Consider the following 22999-nt stretch of genomic DNA (forward strand, 5'->3'; position numbering starts at 1 on the left):
CAATCGTGAGTATCTGGTTGTGCGAAACTGGAGCAAAGTCATAAGTTAAGGTTGACCACCACAGAGCATGGTTTGGATACACAAGGTGGTTTGGGCCCGGTCTTGGCTTACTTTCCGATTTTGAAAACATCCTACAGAAAAGTCCATGAGAAGGTAGAATTCCGTGGGCCAAGGCAGCAGGCTGTGTCTGAGGAGATGTAGCCATCAGCGTGAAGCCGCTGGACAGGGTTTCCATGAAGTTGTCGACAATGATGAGAAAATGTTCCAGCAGGAAAAGCATGATTTCCAGGTCTATGAGGTCATCATTGCCAATAGGGAGTCTGATGGAGATTTTTACTTTCGGACATTGACAAAATTTTTAAAGTCGAAAACCACCAGTGGGTAGGTAATGCTGCAAGCCGGTGAGGGCTCCACAAGGCCAAATATTGTCACTGGGAGTTCCTGCTGAACAGGATTTTCTGCTGCAGAGATAAATGTAGAGGGAGCTACTGGGAAGGGTGGGTTGGCTGGCAGGTAGGAGGTCCCAGTCTTCTGATGGTTCCGGCACTTATTGTGTGAATGAACATTCACTCAATTTCTATGCTAGGCAGGCTTTCAAACTACACAGCAGTCCTCTGGAGAGCAAGGAAGGCCTCGGGATGCAGAACAGTCCTCTGGTAGCAGCAGGGCAGTCCTCTGGAGTACAGGTAATCCATCTGATGTCTTCCACAATACAAGAGTGTACTGAAGAGTTGATTTGAAGGTCCAATATTTATTTGTGGTGCCAGCTATTGAAGTGGGGTGCTTCTCTATACTACCCCGTTTCTGATTCTGGAAAGTTTGCCCTTTCCCTTACCAAGGCTCCAAGACTTCTCAGGTGACAAATGACTATTGCCATGTTAATTCGAAGTGTAAGTGAGGCAGGGTGAAATTCTGCCCCAACCATCCTTGATGGATGGACCATAATGGCAATACTTAGTCTCCTTCTGTCTCATTGTCTGGGAAGAATACACAAAGCCCAGCAGCAATGCCATTCACAATCATGTGACCCAGGATACTTGTAGAAGGCATAAATGATTATAGCAAGAAATTGCCAACTTTCTAAAAGTGCCATTTTCAGAATTGTTACTTAAAGTGTGACTATACCATTAAAAAGGGATTTAAATTATAATTCATTTGAGTCTAAACATGACATTCCTATCTGCTCCCAATCAACATTTGGCAGGTATTAAATGTAATAAGGTAACCCAATCTTAGTCTATGCAGAGGAAGGCTGTGCAGTAGTAAAGATAACACATGTAGGAGTTTTTCCCCACCAGGATATGTAAAACATAAACCCACATATGCTACTTTTTAAATACAGTGCTCATTGCCTTATGGGACTTACGGGCCTATCCTAGGAGTGACTTATATGTAATAAAAAGGAAGGTTTGTTTTGCCAAGTCAAATGGCAGTTAAAAACAGCTTTACAGGCTGCACTGGCATGTCTGAGACAAGATTTAAAGTGCTACTTTAGTGGGTGGCACAATGAGTGCTATCAGCCTAGTAGTAGCAATTACTTTGCAGGCCCTGCATATATATAGTACCATCTACTAGGTATATATTAGTAAATTAAATGTGCCAATCAGCTTTACGCCAACTTTGATATGTTTTAGGAAGAGAACACATGCACTTTTGCACTAGTTAGCAGGCATAAAGTTCACAGAGAACTAAAGCCAACAAAAACAAATCCAGCAAAACAGAAGGGGTGAAGGCAAAAATGTTTGGGGGTGACCCTGCAGTACCAGATCCAACACCTAACAACTGAATCCCCTTCCACTATGTTCATCTAAACATGGCCGGCTTTAGCGCTGGTGACGCTCCTTGTGACAATGTTTATTGGGACCCCATTGACCTCTTTCCCCACTGATTCTCTCAGTACACCCTTTTAAGAGTGCCCCTTAAGTCTCCTTAACCACTCTCTCTCACATAACTGTCTTCTGTTTTATACCACCACTTATATCAGTGTAGGGTGTCGGAGTTCTTTACCTCACACATACATTACACTGAGATAATGAATCATATGTGTTTAAATCCGTGAATAGGAAATGGTACATAAAACAGAGGAATACAAGGTGTAGGAGTTGCATGTCAGCCAAACTGTTAGACACTATAGTTTAAGAATGGTTGGTGTGAAAAAGCATAAACTCAGAATTTAAAATGTAGCAGTGTGGTGGGGGTTGTCTTTACTAATAAGAATTAATTTCTACCCAAAGGAACCCTTTTAACAACATTAGGATATTGAAAGACTGGGGAAAACATCATAATTTTCTAACTACCTTGTAGGTGCATGCAGCTCTTTGATGACAGTTAATAGCTAACTGTTCTATATTTGGATTTGAACCTATAAACTGCAAGTAAAAAAAGGATCTCGCTGACAAAAGCAGTAATGTATTGAACTAGCTACATTATATGCACTTTTTGATCTGCATGGTACACATGCTTTGAAGGAGGCATGTTAACCGTCCATTCACAACTTTAGATGAGTCAAAACTGCCACTACACAAAACTCCGATCTCACTCTAACAGGGCCATTAATCACCAGAGTTATCTTGGCATTTTTATTGGTGCCTTAAATTGCTGAAGACAAGTAATGCGGCAGCTGGTACTTTAAAAATCATAATATACTTGAAAACACAGCACCTTCCGAAATCAGCGCCCAGTGTGGTGGCACCAGTCTGCTCTGCATCCAAATGCCAGTGCTCAAGAAGACTAATCTGCAATTTTCTGCTAAATAGGTAACATAGATCACAGTCCTATCTCCTTCCTTTCACACTTCAGTGCCATGGGCCACACCCTCCACCTCCGGAATTAGGGGACACACTTCCACTGTGTAGGGAGGCTGTTGCAACACCTCTGTCTGGTGTGGCATGTAGAAAACAGGGCATTCCAAAATGTATCCTACTGACTATAGCATACATTCAGTCACAACCAACATGGAGTCCTGCCAGTATGCACTTTACTCACAACAAGCACTTTAAATACACCTTAAGCGGCCAGTGCAGGGCCTGGGTATGACATGAGCGATACGAGCTGGCCGTTAAGCATTAGCTTTGTTTTGGATCAGGGAAAAAAGGCCTATCCAAATGCTAGTTATACATCATCATCATCATCTTCATCTTTATTCGGCTACGTATTGCCATAAAAGTACATACAGGATAAAATTATTGTTTCGGTTTTTTAATTTTTCAAATTTTATCCTTTATGTACTCTTATGGACATTCATAGCTGAATAAAGATAAAGATGATTATGCTAGTGATATACGAAAATCGGTACTAGAAAGGATAGACAGTTTTGATTATCTAGGAGTTAGACTCATGGAGAATTTTAAGTGGCTGGGACAATTATATAAGAGTACCCTTGTAATTGAACATAGATCAAATGCTATTATTAGAATGCATAGACAGTCAGCTTCACATGTAGTCTCGCCAGTTTCGAAGATCGGCCATGCTAAGGCCCAAGGTGCCGCACTCTATGGTGCCGAAATCTGCAGTAATATTGATGTTCATCTTTTAGCTACAGCTGAAAATAACTTTGTTAGGAAATTGACCATCTCATCCCTTTATTCCATTATATTTCTATTTGGGGTTAAAAAGAGGTTAAAAAGAATCACAGATGTGGCTGTACTTACATTATTAGTTTATTGGGTTCACCTCTGGACTACCGCTGAGCAAGGATACTATAAGGATTCTTTTGTAGAATTATTGAACATCCCAGGGGCCAGGATGCTTCCTTAGGTAAAATGTGTCTGCATATGCATGGGGAATCTGGGGCTACAAAGGTGCTGGGTTGACCCTAATGCAAGAAGAGTATATAATCAATAGATCAAATGGTTCCCTTACCAGCGTGGTTTTAGACCACAAGTTCTCAACCATCCTTTGAGCAATGTCTAGATTTAATACCATCTCCCCTAGCCAAGAGCCTGTATATACACTTTCACCTTAGTGCTCTTCCCTTAAGATTGTTTACTTACAAATGGCACAAGGAATAAGATCCTTCTAGTTGCCCAATTTGCAGCCTGAGCGATGAAAATTAAACACACCTAATATTCTTTTGACCTGAGTACCAAAGCCCACGTCACAAATGGATACGCCCTTTATGCTGAGACATGAGAACTTCTTCAGGATTTTAAAAAACAATACTGCTCCTAAAATTGTATTTGCTGTGAGTAAATTTCTACAGGCAATCTGGTACAAGAGAAGCTCAACTTTAAAAGCTGCTATCTACTGATTTTATTCACCATTCTAGTTACTTTTTATCTTCCCAAACATTTTACAAATTTTTTATATTGACTGACTCCTATGAAGAGACTGTCTTTGTACTTTCTGTTATGTGCTCATGGTTGTTGGCTGAAATTGCACTGACCCCAATAAGGGGGCTATTTCTCTTTTAAAAAATGATATCTGTACATTGATATTCCATATCGTTATGGTCGTGTTGTCTTACAACCTTTTTGATGCTACTATTGATGTTCTTTTCTGATCCAAAACGGGGGCATGCGTTCAGCACAGGCCATAACACACATTAGGATAAAATCATCTGGCTGCAGATTCCATACTATTGAGGGGTTGTGATGCAGTAGGAACTTAATTGAACTGTAAGTTAGTTATTCTTATGTTCTATTTTTACAATTTCTGCATTTATTTTTTTATTTTTATTGTGCTTGTACACTTTGATTGTTCACAACAAACCAAATAAAGTGATATTACTCTAAAACAATACAAGAAAATCATATTCTGCCACTGGATCACTGACAGAATATCGAGGAGCCAAATATCGACCTATCAAAATATCATGGACAAAATATAGAAGGCCAGAATATCGAATTCCTATCTACAAACAGGAAAGTACAAAAATATTGAATCCAAAATATCATTGTAAATATTATAGTTTGTTAAAATATCAAATTTTTTTAATGGCTTAAAAGTAATGTAAAATTAATGAAATAATAAATATAATTAACTAAAACATACTTAAAAATACTTAAATAACCTACAAATTAATAAATAATTAATGTAAGTTAAAAAACCAAAATTAACATGCATTTTTATTTTATAATACATATATATATATATTAACTTAATATTAATTAAAAATATTCAATTTTTTTAGCCTAGGATAGCGGGAGGGTAAAATTTACTATTCCCACTCCAGAGAGGGCAACTTTAGGGAAAGCGTTGGATAGCTTAGGGGTAAAAATTACTATTACCACTCCAGAGAGTGCAACAGTAGGGAAAGCGTGAATAGCGTTGTGCAAAAATTACTATTCCCACTCCAGTGAGTACAACAGTAGGGAAAGCGTTGAATAGCGTGGGGGTAAAAATTACTATTCCCACTCCAGTGAGTGCAACAGTAGGGAAAGTAATGATTTAATATTTAAATATGAATAAATTAATTATCAATAAAAATAAGAAATTAATTTAAAGTAATTACCAGTTATAAAATATTTAATAATTAATTAATTATAAATACCAATAAATATTATTTCTTAAAAAGTAATGACTTATTAATAATTAATTAACAACCAATTATTTTTAATACCAAAAATGTAATAAGTAGTCCAAAAATTACCAATTAATAATTCATTAACAAAAAATTAATTATCAATACACTAAAATAATTTCAATATTTACTTAATTACAATTAAATTACTTCCCACCCTATTTCCCTATGAACCCACAACCTGCTCCCAATGATAAATTAATACAATTAACATAATTATCAATTAATCAATTAATAAAAATAAATTACCAATTTATAAAAAAATAATTACCAATTAATAATTAACAATAAATTCATTAACAATACCAATAAATAAAAATAAATATTTACTTAAATACAATTAAATTACTTCCCACCCTATTCCCCTATAAATCCCACAACCCGCAACAGAACTAAAACACTAACTAAAATTTGAAATAATTAATAATTCCTAAAAATTAATATTTTATTTACTATAATTAAATTACTTCCTACCCTATTTCCTATATAAACCCGCAATCCGCTACGGAATTAAATTACACAAAAATTAAATAACATAAAATGTATTATTTAAAAAAATTTAAACATACATTACAAAAGTAATATACACTTTTCACACATATATTAACATACAAAACACGTAAAATATTTCAATATTATTAAAAATTTGATATATTTTAATGCCTATATTATGTGCTTCGATATTTTGACAGTTGATATTACTTACCTGCATGTTGATACTATTAACCACTATAATATGTCCATTCGATATTAGGTCCATTCTTATATTTTGAATTCGATATTCTGTCCATTCCATTTTTTTTTCGATATTGTGTCGAGTTACCCTGCCACGATCACTCACTGCTCGTTTCCCAGGGACACAGGCAGTAGTTTCGTGTAATTCAAGAGGTACACTTTTGGCTCTCTCTAACTAACCTCTGAAACAGTCTCTATGCATCAGTGTCAATTTCAGGCCATATCTCAGCACCCATGAGAGATTTTGGAAGGGCCAGCAGAAAGTCAGGCTGCCACATTCACTTGCAGTTGAGTAACTAAGGGTAAGGGTGCACGTGTATTTAACATAGAGGGGACATTCTTATTCCTGCCAAAGGTTATTAAATCAATACATCTTGTCACAGGACAGAGATCGTTCATATATCTAGGACTGATCCTCATCTTCCTCTTGATAGTGATAAAAGATAAAGATGAGGCCCCAATATCCAATTATAAGTGTTGCACTTGGTCCTCTCAGAAATAGGGCACCTTCCTTTCACTGTTCCAGATTGTCATTTAGGGGCCGATTAGGATGGCGGTGAATCTGCATCCTCCGGGCCGGCGGAAGCCACCGCCAGCCTGGAGGATGCGGATTCACCGCCGCGGCCACAGAAAAGGCCCACCGCCAGATGAGGATGACGGTGGGTTTGCGGTGGGACCAGCGGCGGACAGCAGGTTCGTCCGCTGCTGATCCGCGGGGTGTGGAGGGCTATTTGGTGGCGGTGTCTGCAAGACACCGTCAGCCAAATTACGGTGTGCAGTGCAACATGCTTTTCCGCCGTGGAAAAGCATGTGGTCTTTGGTGTTTGGGGGCCTGTTGCGGGCCCCCAGGGTGTCGGGGTGGGGGGTGCACATGGGGGGTACCTATGGTACCCCCCAGCATTTACATGCACAAAGCGGCAGGCACAAAGCGGCAGGCACTGCGCGGTGCCTGCCGCTTTGTGCATAAATGTAAAACATGCATTTTTAACCTTGCGGCGGGTGCTGCTTCAAGCACCACCCGCCGCAAGGTTAAAGATATGGGATGTGACCGCCAGGGTGGCGGTCACATCCTAATTGCACCGGAGGGACCGCCGCTTCCCCTGCGGGCGGTCCCTCCACCTCGGGGGTGGCGGACGGACGCAGGTCCGTCCGCCATCCTAATAGGCCCCTTAGTCTTGAAAAGAGCAATTTATAGATCATTTCTGTGGTGAAAATGGGCTGTGAAAGTAATTATAAATACCCAAAAAACAAGGATGTTATGGCGCATTCTTGCCCTTGTGAAGATTTGGTTCCATGAAAATTATGAGTGAATAAAGCGTTTTAAACATGTACATCCACATTTTGTGAATGAGAAGCATTTTTGATCTAGTTTCAGAAACCATTTAGTAGTATAAGTTAAGTATACATGCACAAATTGCTTTGCGACTTGCGCTCTTAGGGCCTCATTTATAAGAGGACTGCGCCACTGGAGCGTGACTTTTAATGACTCTCTGGTGCCACAGGCCTCTCAATCACATCTACGTGGCCATGGAAAACCACTCTGTGTGGCTTTTCATGGCCTCGTTGACATGGTTAAAGGCGATGTAACGCAAGTCGCTGTGTTCCTCCACACTGCCTATGGGAAGGCGTGGCATGGGCGTTGCCACTCAATGCCCATGGTTTTTGGAGCATTCCCAGATTTAAAAAACAGCATAAATATGGGAATGGTCAAAACCTTGCGGCTCCCAGGGGGTGGTAGAACACTTGTGTTTGCTAAGGAATGTGTCCCTTCCTGTACAAAAACAACCTGATTTCAATGCAGGCACACTTGTGCCATGGTACAAGGGTGCCGCAATTGGCGCTGGGTAGCCATTTGTGCGCCAGCACACTGTAAGAGGATAGGAATGTGCAGTACCGCATAGATATGGCATATTCTTGCCCTTTTCTTTTGACGCAAGCAGCGCAATAAGCGACGTGCAGCGCTGCCCTGCATCAAAATATTGTAAATGAGGCCCTTAATGTCCAATTTGACCAGCGTAAATGGGAAGAAACAATTTTTTTAAAATTGTGGGTCTTCTATTACATTTTTCCTCAAAGAGGCACTCCTTTCCCAATTTAAAAATGAAGTTCAATAAGTGTAAGTTAAAAAAAGAAAACCTTTTGAGCATAGGCTTTAACCATGTTCAAGCTCGCTGCTCCCTAATGTTGGTGAGACCGGATTTGAAATTATTCTTTCGCTTTTCCAAGCCAAATAATTATATGAAAATGAGCAAACAAACATATTTAACATAGGTGTTAATGTAAATTACTTGTGTAGCAAGTTTCTACTTCCCTCAGCATTTGGGAACCGGATCCTATTTTTATAGCTCAGCTGGAAGTGAAAAAATAAGTTTTGAAATTAAATTCTATCTTTAGAAATATGTAGTAGCTTAACATTTCTGCACATTGCTGGAGTTTAATCCTAGGCATACATTTTTAAGAAGCCGCCCAGGCAAATAGTTGTAAAGGAGGGTTTTTACATACATTTTTGACTGCCTCTATTTAATGTCCTGGCTGGTAAGTTAAGGTTGTGATTGCTTCAAACACATTTGCAACCGTATTATGAAACCAAGAGTCTTCAAGTTATTATATGTGAGGAGAAAACATATTACACTTGTGCACATTTGTCATGTGGAATGTTGTTGTAGTGCTGATCATTTTTGTTACATGTTGTGCTGATGTGTTTTTGTGCTACATTATTGCAAGAATATTTTTTTATAATGTTTTATGTATGGTCGTGTGTTATATTCTTTTGCTTACTTTAGATTTGTTAACATTGCCAAAAAGTAGTACGTGCCTTGGATGTATCTAGGACCACCAACCATTTCCCATAGTGTGATGTGGTAAAAGGGTACAGCTGTAGCTCCTCATCTATTGAAGACACCAAACCTGTGGCTGATAATGTGTCTTTACTGCGTCCCCAGGCTCACTTTATGAGGTACTGCCCTGGGTCTGCAACCAGGGATGAGCAAAGACGGGAAATATTTTTCATGCAAAATATGTGGAATAGCAACAAAAATTACATGTATAGTGTGAAATTCATTTCAATGGTCGTCTGGGCGAAAATTGTACTTGGAGCAAATCATGTACACACAGGTCCATCAAGACATTGGTGAAAGAATGGTTCAAGCAGAAAATGGCTCAAAGCTATGGCGCACATCAGTTTCACAGTTCAAGACAATTTCTGCACAAAGCAATCTCCATTGTCGGAAAATGATCACAGCAGTTAACCGTAAATAGGAATTATGCAAGATGTTGCTTGCATGGTGCAATCATCAACACAAAAAAGAAGTAGGAGTAAACGAAATTACGCTATAAAGTTAAGTGTCAAGAGCTGTCTGTTTGAAAAACTGCCCTTACCCACAATTTTTGTGGCATGCTTCATCATAGGGCTTACTGAACAACATCCCTGCGCAGACCAACGCCTGGGGTGGAGCAAAAGGGAGGGCGAAGACAATATAAGCATAACGAAAACTATGCACCGTATGAAGAGACTGATTTTGGGTGGCGGCCTCACCTTGACGAATGTTTGACTACAGGGGCCCACCATCGCTCGCACGCTTTTTCGAGCTTCAACAACTTTGAAACTCTGCAGTGTGTTTACACAATTCTAGCCAAAGAGTGTCTAACCTCAAACTACTGAAGTAAGGTAGGAAAGAAGGGTAACATACAGGGGATCAGTTGGTCCTGATGAATGCTGTAAAGACACAATAACTAGCAGAAACAGGTTGACATACATGCAGATAGGAGGGGTTACTAATCCGCCCTATCACCACCATCCTTCGTTCTGTTTTCATCCTGTCCAAGAAATCCGGGAAGAAAGTAGTGAAGTGGATATTACTGAGTCAGTTTTAAACTCTATAATCTGCACTTATAATTTTCTTTATTGAGCCCTACTTTTCTTTATGTTTTTATTGTCTTCCTCCTCCCTTTTGCTCCACCCCAGGCATTGGACTGGACTGCACAGGGCTGTTGTTCAACAAGCGCTATGATCAAGCATGTCACAAATTTGTGGGTGAGGGCAGATTTTCAAACAGACAACTCTTGCCACTTAACTTTATAGCATAATTTTGTTTACTCCTACTTCTTTTTTGTCAATGGTGACTTAAAGTGGTGGTCTAAGTAGGTGGGTTTCCTCTTCCCTCTTAGGTGAGTGTGATTCTGCGTGGTGTAATAACAATTATATAAGGGCTCAGCTTTTTTGCATCAACACACAAGGTTTGCTACATTAAGGGCGATTAAGGAACAGGGACCTCGGTGACACTGGAAAGTCATCACATGAGCATGCAGATCAGACACATCAAATATTAATAAGGGTATATCCTCAAATCGAGAGATTATGATGAATGTACTTGCGTTGAGCAATGCGCTTTAAGCAAGCATTTGTAGATCTTATAAACACCAATAAGACAGAAAGAGCTCTGTTTCCACTATTCACTTGCATGTTATGGCATGCCAGGAGGAGTTATAGTTTAGAGGCAATGCCTGAACCCAGTGACCTGCCTACTAGTCCTAGGGAAAGAAAATGTGTGATTCTTGCAAATCATTTAATCTCCCTGTAATGGTTTGAAATGTAATACAGTTATAAGTAATTGAAAAATATTGAAATTAAAATGTGTAAGTCCACACTTGATATACATATTTGATCCACATAATGTTGTATATTCTTCCAACATCCTCCGTTAATGCACAGCGTCCTATTTCTGTCCAGCTAGGTTTTTGCTATATAAGCGCTTGTGAGAAACTGTATTGTTAGTTGAAGTGGATGGTAGTCCTCTTCAAGTAATAATGGCACTGTTCCCTGCTAGGTCAGTTAGGTCTAAATAATGTAAACCCACGTTCAATCCTTGGTAACTGTAGCACAGAGCAGAGAGGCTTAAAGTAGGATAAATGTGTAATGCATTTATCAGCACTAATACTGTTAAAAAGTAGAAAACAGACATAATAAAACCCCACTCCCATTAATAAAAATAGAGTAATTTTTAATGAGCAAATAGACACAAAAATAATAAAATTCAGAAGTAGGGAACTGGAGATATAAGTTTTCTAAGATTTAAATGTTTCTAGGGCCATAAATCACAAAGCGCCAACTGCTGGTAGCTGGTCGCGCTAGACTGGGTCAAAGCGAAAAGACGCTGACAACCATGGTGGATGGGTCTGTTACATCTTCTGACTATGAGGCTGAATATGAGTCTGGCAGTCCATGGACTGCCAGACTCGCGGTGGCTCAACCGCTGGATTACGACTTTCTGCGTCATTACAGTGGTGGATCGCTGGCTGCACTAAGATACTGCTGTTCCCTGACGGTGGTGCGGCGGAGGTGCAATACAATATGCTGAGTGTGACTGGCACAGTCCTACAGAGCATATTCTAAGTTTCTCCACTGCTAGACTTTTCATAGCGGTGAGCCCACCACCAAAACGCTGGTGGTGGGGAAACAAAAGGGGTCCTACAGGTCCACCATGGGGATGCATTTAACGGGGCACAGCATGTCTGATTGCAACCCCCGTTCCAGCATGGCATGGACTTCATAGTCCATGCTGTGCTAGAGCATTTTGGTAGTTCCCATTGGGGTGCCCTTTTTCAGGGCACAGCCGTGGCAACAGCAAAAGGGCCATCCACCTGCACGAGTTCAACTCGTGATCAGACCGGTGATCCTTGCACTGCTTTGCATGTGCTGGCGCAATGCCGGCGCAGCACCATAAGTCATAATCAGGCCCTTAGTCTTTTCATTGGAGAAAATCCTTGTTGATGAACTTGTCGGAAGGTTGGGGTACCAGCTGGACCCAAAGAAGGACTCCTCAATGGTGGGTGGCTGCAGTGCAGTACCACGTTGGGAGATACTGCTCTGGCAGGAAATTTGATGCTCTCAACATTAACAGCAGGAAAAATCTGAGAAGATATAGTTAGAAGATCAGGTGCAGGAAGGTGTTGTCATGAGCAGGGTGCTGCTTGGCATTGGTTCAGCTGAAGTCCTCTATGATCAGACTAATAAAATGCTCTGGACATCGGAATGTTTTCAGCAGGGCAAACCAGCAAGTTGAGTTGACTGGCAGTTCAGCAGCTGTGGCTCAGCAGAAGTCCTTTGGTAGCATCTAGTTCTTTTTGTGAAAAGTTCAGAAAACGTTTCTAAGGGTTCAGTCTTGCAATTTTGGAGGGAAGAAGGTTACACTATAATACCAGCCAAGGGTCCAGTACCTTCTGGGCAACACTTGGGGGTCAGGACACAATCTCCCAGAAGCCACCAGCAGTGCAAATCTAATTGTCTGTGACAGAAGATGCCCTTTTGAAGCTTATGCAGTTCGTTGGCACATCTCCCAGGCCATCTTGTGGGAAGGAGGTCACACCTCATCCCAGCCAAGGCCCTTTTGTTCCCTGTCCTAGAGCCAGTCACACATCCTAAAATTAAGGGTATGCATTATAATGTTTTATAATGTGACCCAGTTTTTTCTATGCGAGAGCCATCTTGCCACAGTGAAAAATGACTTTGTAGATCTCACACTGCCAGGAAATACAAAATTAAACTACACATAACATCCTACTTGTTAAATACCATTCACCATTCCATGTGGGCATGTACGACCTACCTTATGGAGGACTCATAAGTATTAATAAGGAAGGTTTATGCGTGGCAAATAGGTTATTTTGCCAGGTTGAATTTGCAGTTTTAAAACTGCACACTCAGGCTGCAGGAGTAAGCGTGAAGACATGTTTTGCACTGTCACTTTAGTGGTGGCAAAATACATGCTGCAGTCCACTAGTGACATTTAACTTATAGGCCCTGGGTACTCTGGTTACAATATACTAGGAGCTTATAGGTAAGATAAATGTGCCAATTATAATTTGTAACCAATTATACATGTTTCTAGGGGTCAAAGTGCATGCACTATGTCCTGGATAGTTAGATCCCAGTGTACAGAGTAAATAAATTAACAACCTCACTTCCAAAACAAAACGTGGTGATCATGCAAAAAGAGGCATTTTCTTACAGTGCTGAAATATACATACAAAATTACTCAGTAGGCTACTAAAAACAACCATGAATATAAAACTGTTAAACAATGGGGCACTTTATTTCTTTTTCAAAATCAGTTCTCCTTCCTTTTAGTTTTTTAACTATGATATTGTTAAACAGTGATCAGTGGATGGCACTTGGGGAGGGTAAATGTCCTCTTTATTTGTTATGTTAACTGATACTCAATGTTTTTCTATAGGTCTTTCATGTAATGCATCAATAGATGTGATTGGAACATGCTGGCCAAGAACATCAGCTGGGCAGCTAGTCATTCGGCCCTGCCCTGAGTACTTCCAGGGTGTCCAGTACAACACTACAGGTGAGATTTTTTTAAATTCCATTGCACACCGTATCTGTCATTTATGATGATATTAATAATAAAAGGCAATAATAATTGATAATTAACTGAACAGCTCAAACAGAAATCTGGATTGCTGAAATCACTGATTTTTATGATGGCTTTCTTTAATGCCACTCATTAGTGCTGGGAGCGAATGGCACCACGTGGCGCACCAGAAGGAGCTGATTCATTCTGCCGCTCTAATAGATTTTCTACTTGAGCATCAGCTTTCCCAATGCAAGCATTAGCAACCTTCCGTGACTACCCGCATTGAGAAAACGTGCTTGGAGGTGGTCTAGCACTTGATTTTCACACACATGCTTGCCAACTTATGGTGTGCAAGAAGAAAATCCGCCAACTCGGCGAGTGGCGGGGTTTTTCCAAAACTCCGCAGAGCGTGGAGTGGGCAAAACTCAGGGAACTCCACTAGAGGAGGGGAGTTTACCACCCACACCTACTGAAAATCAATTAAGTTTATTTAAAAAAACATAATAATAATGCGAGGCAAGCCAGTAAGTTGAGGCTGACTAGTGATTCGATGGCTACAGCTTCAAGACAACACCAATTCCCTTTTGTTGTTCAGGCAGAAATTTGGCCCAAAGTTTCTAAATCCCACTTCTTTTAGTCTGGGGACATGAGGAGTACAGTTTAACACCAGGCAAGGGTTCAGGTCCTGGGGGACACCACATGTGGGTTACGACTCACTCCAGCAGAGGACAGCAGCAGGGTCTGGGGAGGGTCCAGTTAGAACTGGTTGGCTGGGAAGTTGCAGGGAGAGAGGCCCCTGGAAAGCTTGTTGTACCCATGAAGGCCAAACAGGAGGTCAGCCAACTGACTCTTGAAGTCATTTCTGGAGTCTTTGGTTCAAAGCAAGCAGGCCCAGTCTTCCTTCAGGTTCTTCAAACAGCAGGGCAGTACTTAATCTTTACAAGTCCGGGAGTGTTCTGAGAAGGTTACTGAAGTTTCCATATTAATTCTCAGTGCCAGCCTGTGGCTGGAAGAGATGTCTGGCCACTCCCCAACTGATGAGGTCAAATTTCCTAGGATTGATGGTACCCACTTTTCCATTACTTCCTGAATGTTTTACCGTAACCTATCCCACAGTGCCCCTCTTTCTCTAAATTCAACGTGACCAAACCTTTCTCCCTTTAGGTGGGGCTCTGACAATGGGAAAATTCTCCCAGTTCGGGGGCAGCTCTCCTTCCCACTTTGATTGAGGCCAAGTTGCCTAGGAAGACAAAAGGTTAGGCATCCTTTGAAGCACAGGAAGGGTCCAGAAACAGCCCCAGGCCATCGCCCACAAACAAGATATTTGTCTATTGTCTTTGAGCAATACACATCTCACCACAGGGAAGCCATCAGCAGTCAGGCGACACTGGACCGAAAGGCTGTTTTGGGTTAGGTGGGAAAATGACAACTCTTCAAAAGTGTAATTCCCAAACAAGCAAAGTAAAACCCGACTTGACCATTAAGTTGGATTTTAGATTGCGGTTCAAATGAGCCCTGGAGTAATTTCCTAGCTACTCAACTGAAATTAATCATTGTGTTTTTTATTATGTAATTCAGTTTTTTCTTATGAGAGAGACAGCCTTGCCACAGTAAAAAACGACTTTGTAGACTTCTCACTGCCAAGACATGAAAAACATAAAGGTTTGTTTTGCCAGATTGAAACAGCAGTTTAAATCTGCACATCCCGGCTGCAGTGACAGGTCTGGAGACAGGTTTTACAATCTCCTATTGTGGGTGGCACAATAAGTGCTGCATCCCACGAGTAGCATTTAATTTACAAGCCCTTGGAACATGTGGTACCATGAACTAAGGACTTAAAATCATGGGAAATTACAATTTCACCATGTTAAAGGGGGAGCAGAGGCACTTTACCACTGGTTAGCAGTGGCAAAGTGCACAGAGTACAATAGCCATAAAACACAGTCAAGGTAAAAATCTTGAGTAGTACTTTGTAAGTGATGGTCATCTCCAACACATGTAATTACATGAAATGTAAATCTGGTGTTTAGCGCTATATTTTACAGCAAAATGCATTCTCATTTATTTGTGTGAAAATAATTGTGTAAAAAACACGTGTCATGAACAACAGCTGCTCACATTCTGGTTGTTCATATTAGAACCATACTGCCGCAGTAATTATGTTGTATGTACATGATATGGCATGATGAGATAATTTTAGAAAGTTTATGTTACAAGTATGACATAGAAGTCCAGAAATTATGTGCGATTAAGGTGACTTAATGGAAATTGTGTCCGGGCACTATAATTAATATTTTAAAGCTAGGCGTTGTTATATAGTGGCTGGTTGCTGCTTGTCTCATCATGGAATGTTCCCTGCCAAGAATTCCATGATGAGTTAGGGAATATTCTGGAATCAAGAATGTCAGTTGGGAGCTGTGTGGCCAGGGGTTGTTTCCTATAAACCCTCACAGAGATAAATCCTGTCATTTATTCTTCAATTGGTGGTCCTTATCTTGGCAAAAGTGGTGACGAGGATGGAGGCATGACCCCGAAAGTTGCCCTCAGCGAGGAGCGGTCACAGTGTTTGTGATGGGGTGCATATTAGACTTTACTGTCAAACCACGAAATACACACTCAGGGAACAAAGCATAGTGGGATTGAGGTTGACGTGTTTTGTTTTTATATTTTCGGATGTGTGTGCCATTAGCCACATAATCACTGCGGTTGGATGAGCGGTGCATGTGTACTAAGCGTGTGCCATTAGAAGAATAAGGTGTCTTGAAGTGCCTGAGCTGAAAGCACACTGAAATATAAGTAGGACTAGGTTCAAAGTTGCAGAAGCACCAGACCAGAATTAGGTCTAATTAACAACAAGGGGTGGTGATGGACAGAGTCTCTGAATTAAGCAGAAAACTCTCACCCAGTCAAGAGATCAGGGCTAGATCCAACACCGTTTTTTAGCTCACTGCATCATCCCAGTTTCAGAACCTGGCTGTATGCAAATTAGTCTGTTCCTGTCCCAGTGCATGATGGGAACAGGGCAAACCAAACTACAAAGCCAATTCTTACACTGGAAAGGAAACAAGCTACCGGGGACCGGTTTCTGGCATTTCAGCCTCTTCGGCCCGGCTTGCTTGAATCCTGATGGTGCAGTGAGCAAGGGACTCATGTCTGAGCATACCCTTCCACGCTTAGGGTGGACAAAATAATTAACAACAAGGGGTGGTGATGGACAGAGTCTCTGAATTAAGCAGAAAACTCTCACCCAGTCAAGAGATCAGGGCTAGATCCAACACCGTTTTTTAGCTCACTGCATCATCCCAGTTTCAGAACCTGGCTGTATGCAAATTAGTCTGTTCCTGTCCCAGTGCATGATGGGAACAGGGCAAACCAAACTACAAAGCCAATTCTTACACTGGAAAGGAAACAAGCTACCGGGGACCGGTTTCTGGCATTTCAGCCTCTTCGGCCCGGCTTGCTTGAATCCTGATGGTGCAGTGAGCAAGGGACTCATGTCTGAGCATACCCTTCCACGCTTAGGGTGGACAAAATAATTAACAACAAGGGGTGGTGATGGACAGAGTCTCTGAATTAAGCAGAAAACTCTCACCCAGTCAAGAGATCAGGGCTAGATCCAACACCGTTTTTTAGCTCACTGCATCATCCCAGTTTCAGAACCTGGCTGTATGCAAATTAGTCTGTTCCTGTCCCAGTGCATGATGGGAACAGGGCAAACCAAACTACAAAGCCAATTCTTACACTGGAAAGGAAACAAGCTACCGGGGACCGGTTTCTGGCATTTCAGCCTCTTCGGCCCGGCTTGCTTGAATCCTGATGGTGCAGTGAGCAAGGGACTCATGTCTGAGCATACCCTTCCACGCTTAGGGTGGACAAAATAATTAACAACAAGGGGTGGTGATGGACAGAGTCTCTGAATTAAGCAGAAAACTCTCACCCAGTCAAGAGATCAGGGCTAGATCCAACACCGTTTTTTAGCTCACTGCATCATCCCAGTTTCAGAACCTGGCTGTATGCAAATTAGTCTGTTCCTGTCCCAGTGCATGATGGGAACAGGGCAAACCAAACTACAAAGCCAATTCTTACACTGGAAAGGAAACAAGCTACCGGGGACCGGTTTCTGGCATTTCAGCCTCTTCGGCCCGGCTTGCTTGAATCCTGATGGTGCAGTGAGCAAGGGACTCATGTCTGAGCATACCCTTCCACGCTTAGGGTGGACAAAATAATTAACAACAAGGGGTGGTGATGGACAGAGTCTCTGAATTAAGCAGAAAACTCTCACCCAGTCAAGAGATCAGGGCTAGATCCAACACCGTTTTTTAGCTCACTGCATCATCCCAGTTTCAGAACCTGGCTGTATGCAAATTAGTCTGTTCCTGTCCCAGTGCATGATGGGAACAGGGCAAACCAAACTACAAAGCCAATTCTTACACTGGAAAGGAAACAAGCTACCGGGGACCGGTTTCTGGCATTTCAGCCTCTTCGGCCCGGCTTGCTTGAATCCTGATGGTGCAGTGAGCAAGGGACTCATGTCTGAGCATACCCTTCCACGCTTAGGGTGGACAAAATAATTGACTGGGTGAGAGTTTTCTGCTTAATTCAGAGACTCTGTCCATCACCACCCCTTGTTGTAAATATTTTTGTCCACCATAAGCGTGGAAGGGTATACTCAGATGTGAGTCCCTTGCTCATTGCACCATCAAGATTCAAGCAAGCCGGGCCGAAGACGGCTGAAATGCCAGAAACCGGTCCCCGGAAGCTTGTTTCCTTCCCAGTGTAAGAATTGGCTTTTGTAGTCTGGTCTGCCCTGTTCCCATGATGCACTGGGCCAGGGACAGACTAATTTGCATACAGCCAGGTTCTGAAACTGGGATGGTGCAATGAGCTAAAAAACGGTGTTGGATCTAGCCCTGATCTCTTGACTGGGTGAGAGTATTCTGCTTAATTCAGAGACTCTGTCCATCACCACCCCTTGTTGTAAATATTTTTGTCCACCATAAGCGTGGAAGGGTATACTCAGATGTGAGTCCCTTGCTCATTGCACCATCAGGATTCAAGCAAGCCGGGCCGAAGACGGCTGAAATGCCAGAAACCGGTCCCCGGAAGCTTGTTTCCTTCCCAGTGTAAGAATTGGCTTTTGTAGTCTGGTCTGCCCTGTTCCCATGATGCACTGGGCCAGGGACAGACTAATTTGCATACAGCCAGGTTCTGAAACTGGGATGGTGCAATGAGCTAAAAAACGGTGTTGGATCTAGCCCTGATCTCTTGACTGGGTGAGAGTATTCTGCTTAATTCAGAGACTCTGTCCATCACCACCCCTTGTTGTAAATACAGAATTAGGTCTAGGCTGCAACGCTTAAGAAGCATTGTAGTAGAGGACAAACTGAAAATTTTCAACTGTTTAAAATCATCCTGATGGTTGCATACTAACATGTGGTGAAATGGAGGTAGTGAGACGCAATGGACAATGGTGACTACTTTTATTGTTGAAGTTTATTTCTTCATCTATTGTACCATCTGTTTCTAATTTATGTAATTATTGGTATTTTCAATGTAACCTGTTGGGTTCAGTTTGTAAAATGTTTAGCCAGAATACAGCTGCTCCTCCCACATTTTTGCAAGATCCTACAGTTCCCAGCATGGTATTTGAGGATTGGAGAGGGGCTTTTGAGACTTGTCTCAAAGCTGGGTGAAGGGGGATGTATTTGTGGCAAAGAATAAATTAGCTTTGTGATGATGAAGGTGAGATGGGTTTGGATACCGATGAAAGTAAGCCGGATGAGTATATGATCGCCATGTAAGCCTTGATGAGCATTATGGGAGAAAATTGAGTGTAGTAGTGGAAAGAAACAGGTTGTTTCTCGTACAGTTACCGAGTGAGACAATACAGAAATACCTGGCAGTGTTGGGAACATTGGCTGCCATTGTGGTTTAAAGGAAGTACAGGCAAAATCATCAGGGATCAAATGATCAACAGGACATCTACTGCAAAAATACAGGAACAATTGCTTGGGTGAAAGGATCCTTCATTAGAAAAGTCTATATGTATTGCATTACACATGGAGGATACATCTCGGTATGTTAAAGAACGGAGTGAGAATAAAGAAGGAGCAGAAGAAGAGCACTGTGAGGAATGTGTAGTGAAAAAAATAAGTTACGCAAGACTTATATGGTGTTGGAATAGCAGGGTAAAGCCCAGAAGAGACATTCTTACAGGTGGAGAAGCATGAAACATAAAGGGGAATTTGATGCATGCCCTGCTCTTAGAGCTTAGGGCCCGATGTAGGTAGCCCTTTACCGATCGGAATTGGCCGAAAATACCGATTTTCGTCCGTTTCCGATCGGTAAAGGGCTATGGAGATGTAGGGTCACATTTTCGGTAATTTTACCGAATCGTTATCATTACCGAATCGGTAATATGTACCGATTCGGTAATGATAACGATTCGGTAAAATTACCGAAAATGCAATGTAGGTAGCCTATGTTCCATCAGCACATGGCTTACAGAATCGGTATTTTACCATGGAATACAAATCCATGGTAAAAAACCGATTCCTGTGTACATGCACATCTGTGCATGTACACATGTGCCATGTGACAGACAGACGTGCCCTTAGGGCATGTCTGTGTGCCACATTGCACACATGCCCGTTTTGGGGGTGCTAGAGGGTGTCAAAGTGACACCCCCTGCACCCTTGTGAATTCTTTAATTACCGAATCGGTAAATACCGATTCGGTAATGCCTAATCATTCCTATGGGCTTCAAAGCCCATAGGAATGAATGGGCATTACCGATTCGGTATTTACCGAATCGGTAATTAAAGAATTGTTAAGGATTCGGTAACGAATCCAGATGTTGGGACCTACATCCCATTTACCGATTTTGAAATACCAAATCGGTAAAATTCGGTATTTCAAAATCGGTAAATGGGATTTACCTACATCGGGGCCTAAGTGTTTTAAGTGTAAAAGAATAGGACGTTTTTAACAGGTGTGCAGAATATTGAATGCATAAGGAGGTAAACAAAGTGTAATGTGATTGAGAAAAAACAGCGACGAGAATGATGTGGAGGTGCTAATGTTATGCTGAGTGGCTTAACAAAAGCATGATGAAAGTGTGTGTGAAATTTTTTTCGTTCACTCAAATGCATGTTAAGGATAAATGAGTGTAAAGTCTGCATGTGGGCTGGATCCTGTTCACCTTTCACCTTTATTGATTGTGCAACGTGGGAATATTTGGAAGGTAATGTATTGTTTCCTACTGACATTTGGGTTCTTGTAGAAGAGGCAGCCACATACTGACTTTTGAAGGTCTGGAATGGACAAGGACATAGAGGGATGTCAAATTATGTGGCATGAGCGTGTAGTCTCACATGTCTTCTGAAATGCCCATTGTGTCGGTGGAATTTCCACAGAGAGCATGGGAAAGGATAGCTATCAATGTGTGTAATCCTTTTGAGTGTCTAGAAGGCAACAGTACATTTTCTGTGGTCATGATGGATTATTATTCCAACTGCCAAAACTCAAATTTTTGAATGTGGTAAATGAAGCCCAGATGGTTGATTTTTTTAAAGAAAGTATTTAGGTGGGAAGAGTATCTGAGAGTGATTATCGCGGTCTACAGTCCACAGTTTGTATCATAGGAGTTTGAGAATTTTCTAAAAAAAGAAGATATGAAACATTACAAGACAGCACTACATCATCCCCTGGAGAACGGGTTGGTGGAACGTTTCAACAGAGTGTTGGAAGAGTGCATTTAGCTGCCCATTAAACGTGGCTTGGATGGAAAAAGTGGGGTAAAAACATTTTGTGAAGTTGTTGTACCACACCACATTCCATAACCCGAGAGACTCAGTTTTTCGTACTAAAAGGAAGAGTAGCTTCTACCACGGTTGTTTCAGCCTGGATGGAAAGAGGGCCCATGCCAAAGTGATAGAGCCTGAGAGTATATCAATTTACACAATCTTCTCTACACCTACAACACTGTAGTATAAAGATTGCCATCATCCAAGTAGTAGATGACATTCTGTCAGTCATTCGCTCAGCTGAGTCATGTCTCCTGGTACTGCTATCATACGCTCGACCACCTAATTCCCACTCGAAATTCTCATGTCATGTATTCATATCAAAGATACTGTTTTGCTTCCGTTCAACTCAGCCTTCTTTGGCAGAAAATAATTTGCATTTGTTGTCCAGCAGTGTTGTATTATTGCTACCATGATGTTTAACTACCTGAAGCCATTATGAAAACGAGTAGGCCAGCAAGAAATTGCTTTCAACCAATATTCTGGCAGTACCCAACTATGCCTTAAAATGCTTAAAATCCTATGTTGATTGGGCCTTATTCAATCCAAATTATCTATTGTATACTTCAATTTCAACTCAACATACTGAATGTATCTTGTGAATGGAGGAACCACAACACCCCTTATCTAGCGTCCCCTTCATGCTGCTGGTAAGCAGGAAACTGGTGCCACCGGTTCTGGAGCAAAATTCTGAAGCAGCAATTCAGGCACAGAAGGAGACAACTCTCCCTAGTAGTCAATGCAGAAAAGCAGGAAATATTCAGTGTTGCTGGCATGAATGTTTCCTCTCCTCTTTAAATATCGGCAGGTTAGCTTCTTTTAGTTGGTCACATAGAATGTTTTAAAATAATATTGAAAGGTTTCTCTGAGGAAAATGAAATTTTGCCTGACCAAGATGTCCCCTACGTGTACCCTATGTTACATGTGTGTTACATATATGTGCATGTCACCCATGCATATTTCTTTCAGTGGCCTGAACAAAGAGGCCTCTGCAATCACGTCCTGCTTTAGGATGCCAGAAATCAAGTCTCCCATGTAAGAAATATTAAGCTAACATGAAGGCCCATGTATTTACATTGTGCACTTTTAAATAAATCACGATGAAACCTTTTTTGTGGTTCAGCTGAGCCACTTTCTGAAATAAGGGTTTTTCATGACTCCTGACACACTAAAAGCTGCAATTACGTATCTCTGACCTCGCATGCTTCTAGCTCAGCCGAAAGAAATCCAGCAAGGGCTGCCAAGACAGTATATTTTGTTTAACAGTTATCTGCATGCCCGGTGAAAAAGGTAAACAGAACCCGTCTGCTGAGATAGGGCCCAGCTTTTCTGTCTCTGGTTAAATGAAATTACAGTACTTGCATCTGTAAAAAGCTCACAGCCCCCATGCAATGAACGAAGAAATATATGCTTTTTCTGATTCCTAGTGACGAGCAACCTTTACTTCAGATAATACATCCCCGACTCTAGATATCTCTAAGATATCAGATAGTACAAGACGTGCTGGTCGCCCTGACACTGAAGGTCTCTCTTCTAGACTTAAAGTCAGCTCTCCTCCCAGTTACACGTCAATTGCA

General features: G+C 41.5%; 1 protein-coding gene across 1 annotated transcript in view; it reads left to right on the forward strand.

Annotated features, from left to right (window-relative positions):
* The window catches only part of CRHR1 (corticotropin releasing hormone receptor 1), a 2033077-nt gene that overhangs the window by 736302 nt on the left and 1273776 nt on the right, over positions 1-22999 (forward strand). Inside the window, exon 3 of the mRNA XM_078645030.1 lies at positions 13489-13608. Within this exon, the coding sequence (XP_078501156.1) occupies positions 13489-13608 (120 nt within the window). The remainder of the gene's footprint in view (positions 1-13488; positions 13609-22999) is intronic.

The sequence above is a fragment of the Lissotriton helveticus genome, chromosome 5_1 (assembly GCF_964261635.1).
Source record: "Lissotriton helveticus chromosome 5_1, aLisHel1.1, whole genome shotgun sequence".
In the NCBI taxonomy this organism is placed as follows: domain Eukaryota; kingdom Metazoa; phylum Chordata; class Amphibia; order Caudata; family Salamandridae; genus Lissotriton; species Lissotriton helveticus.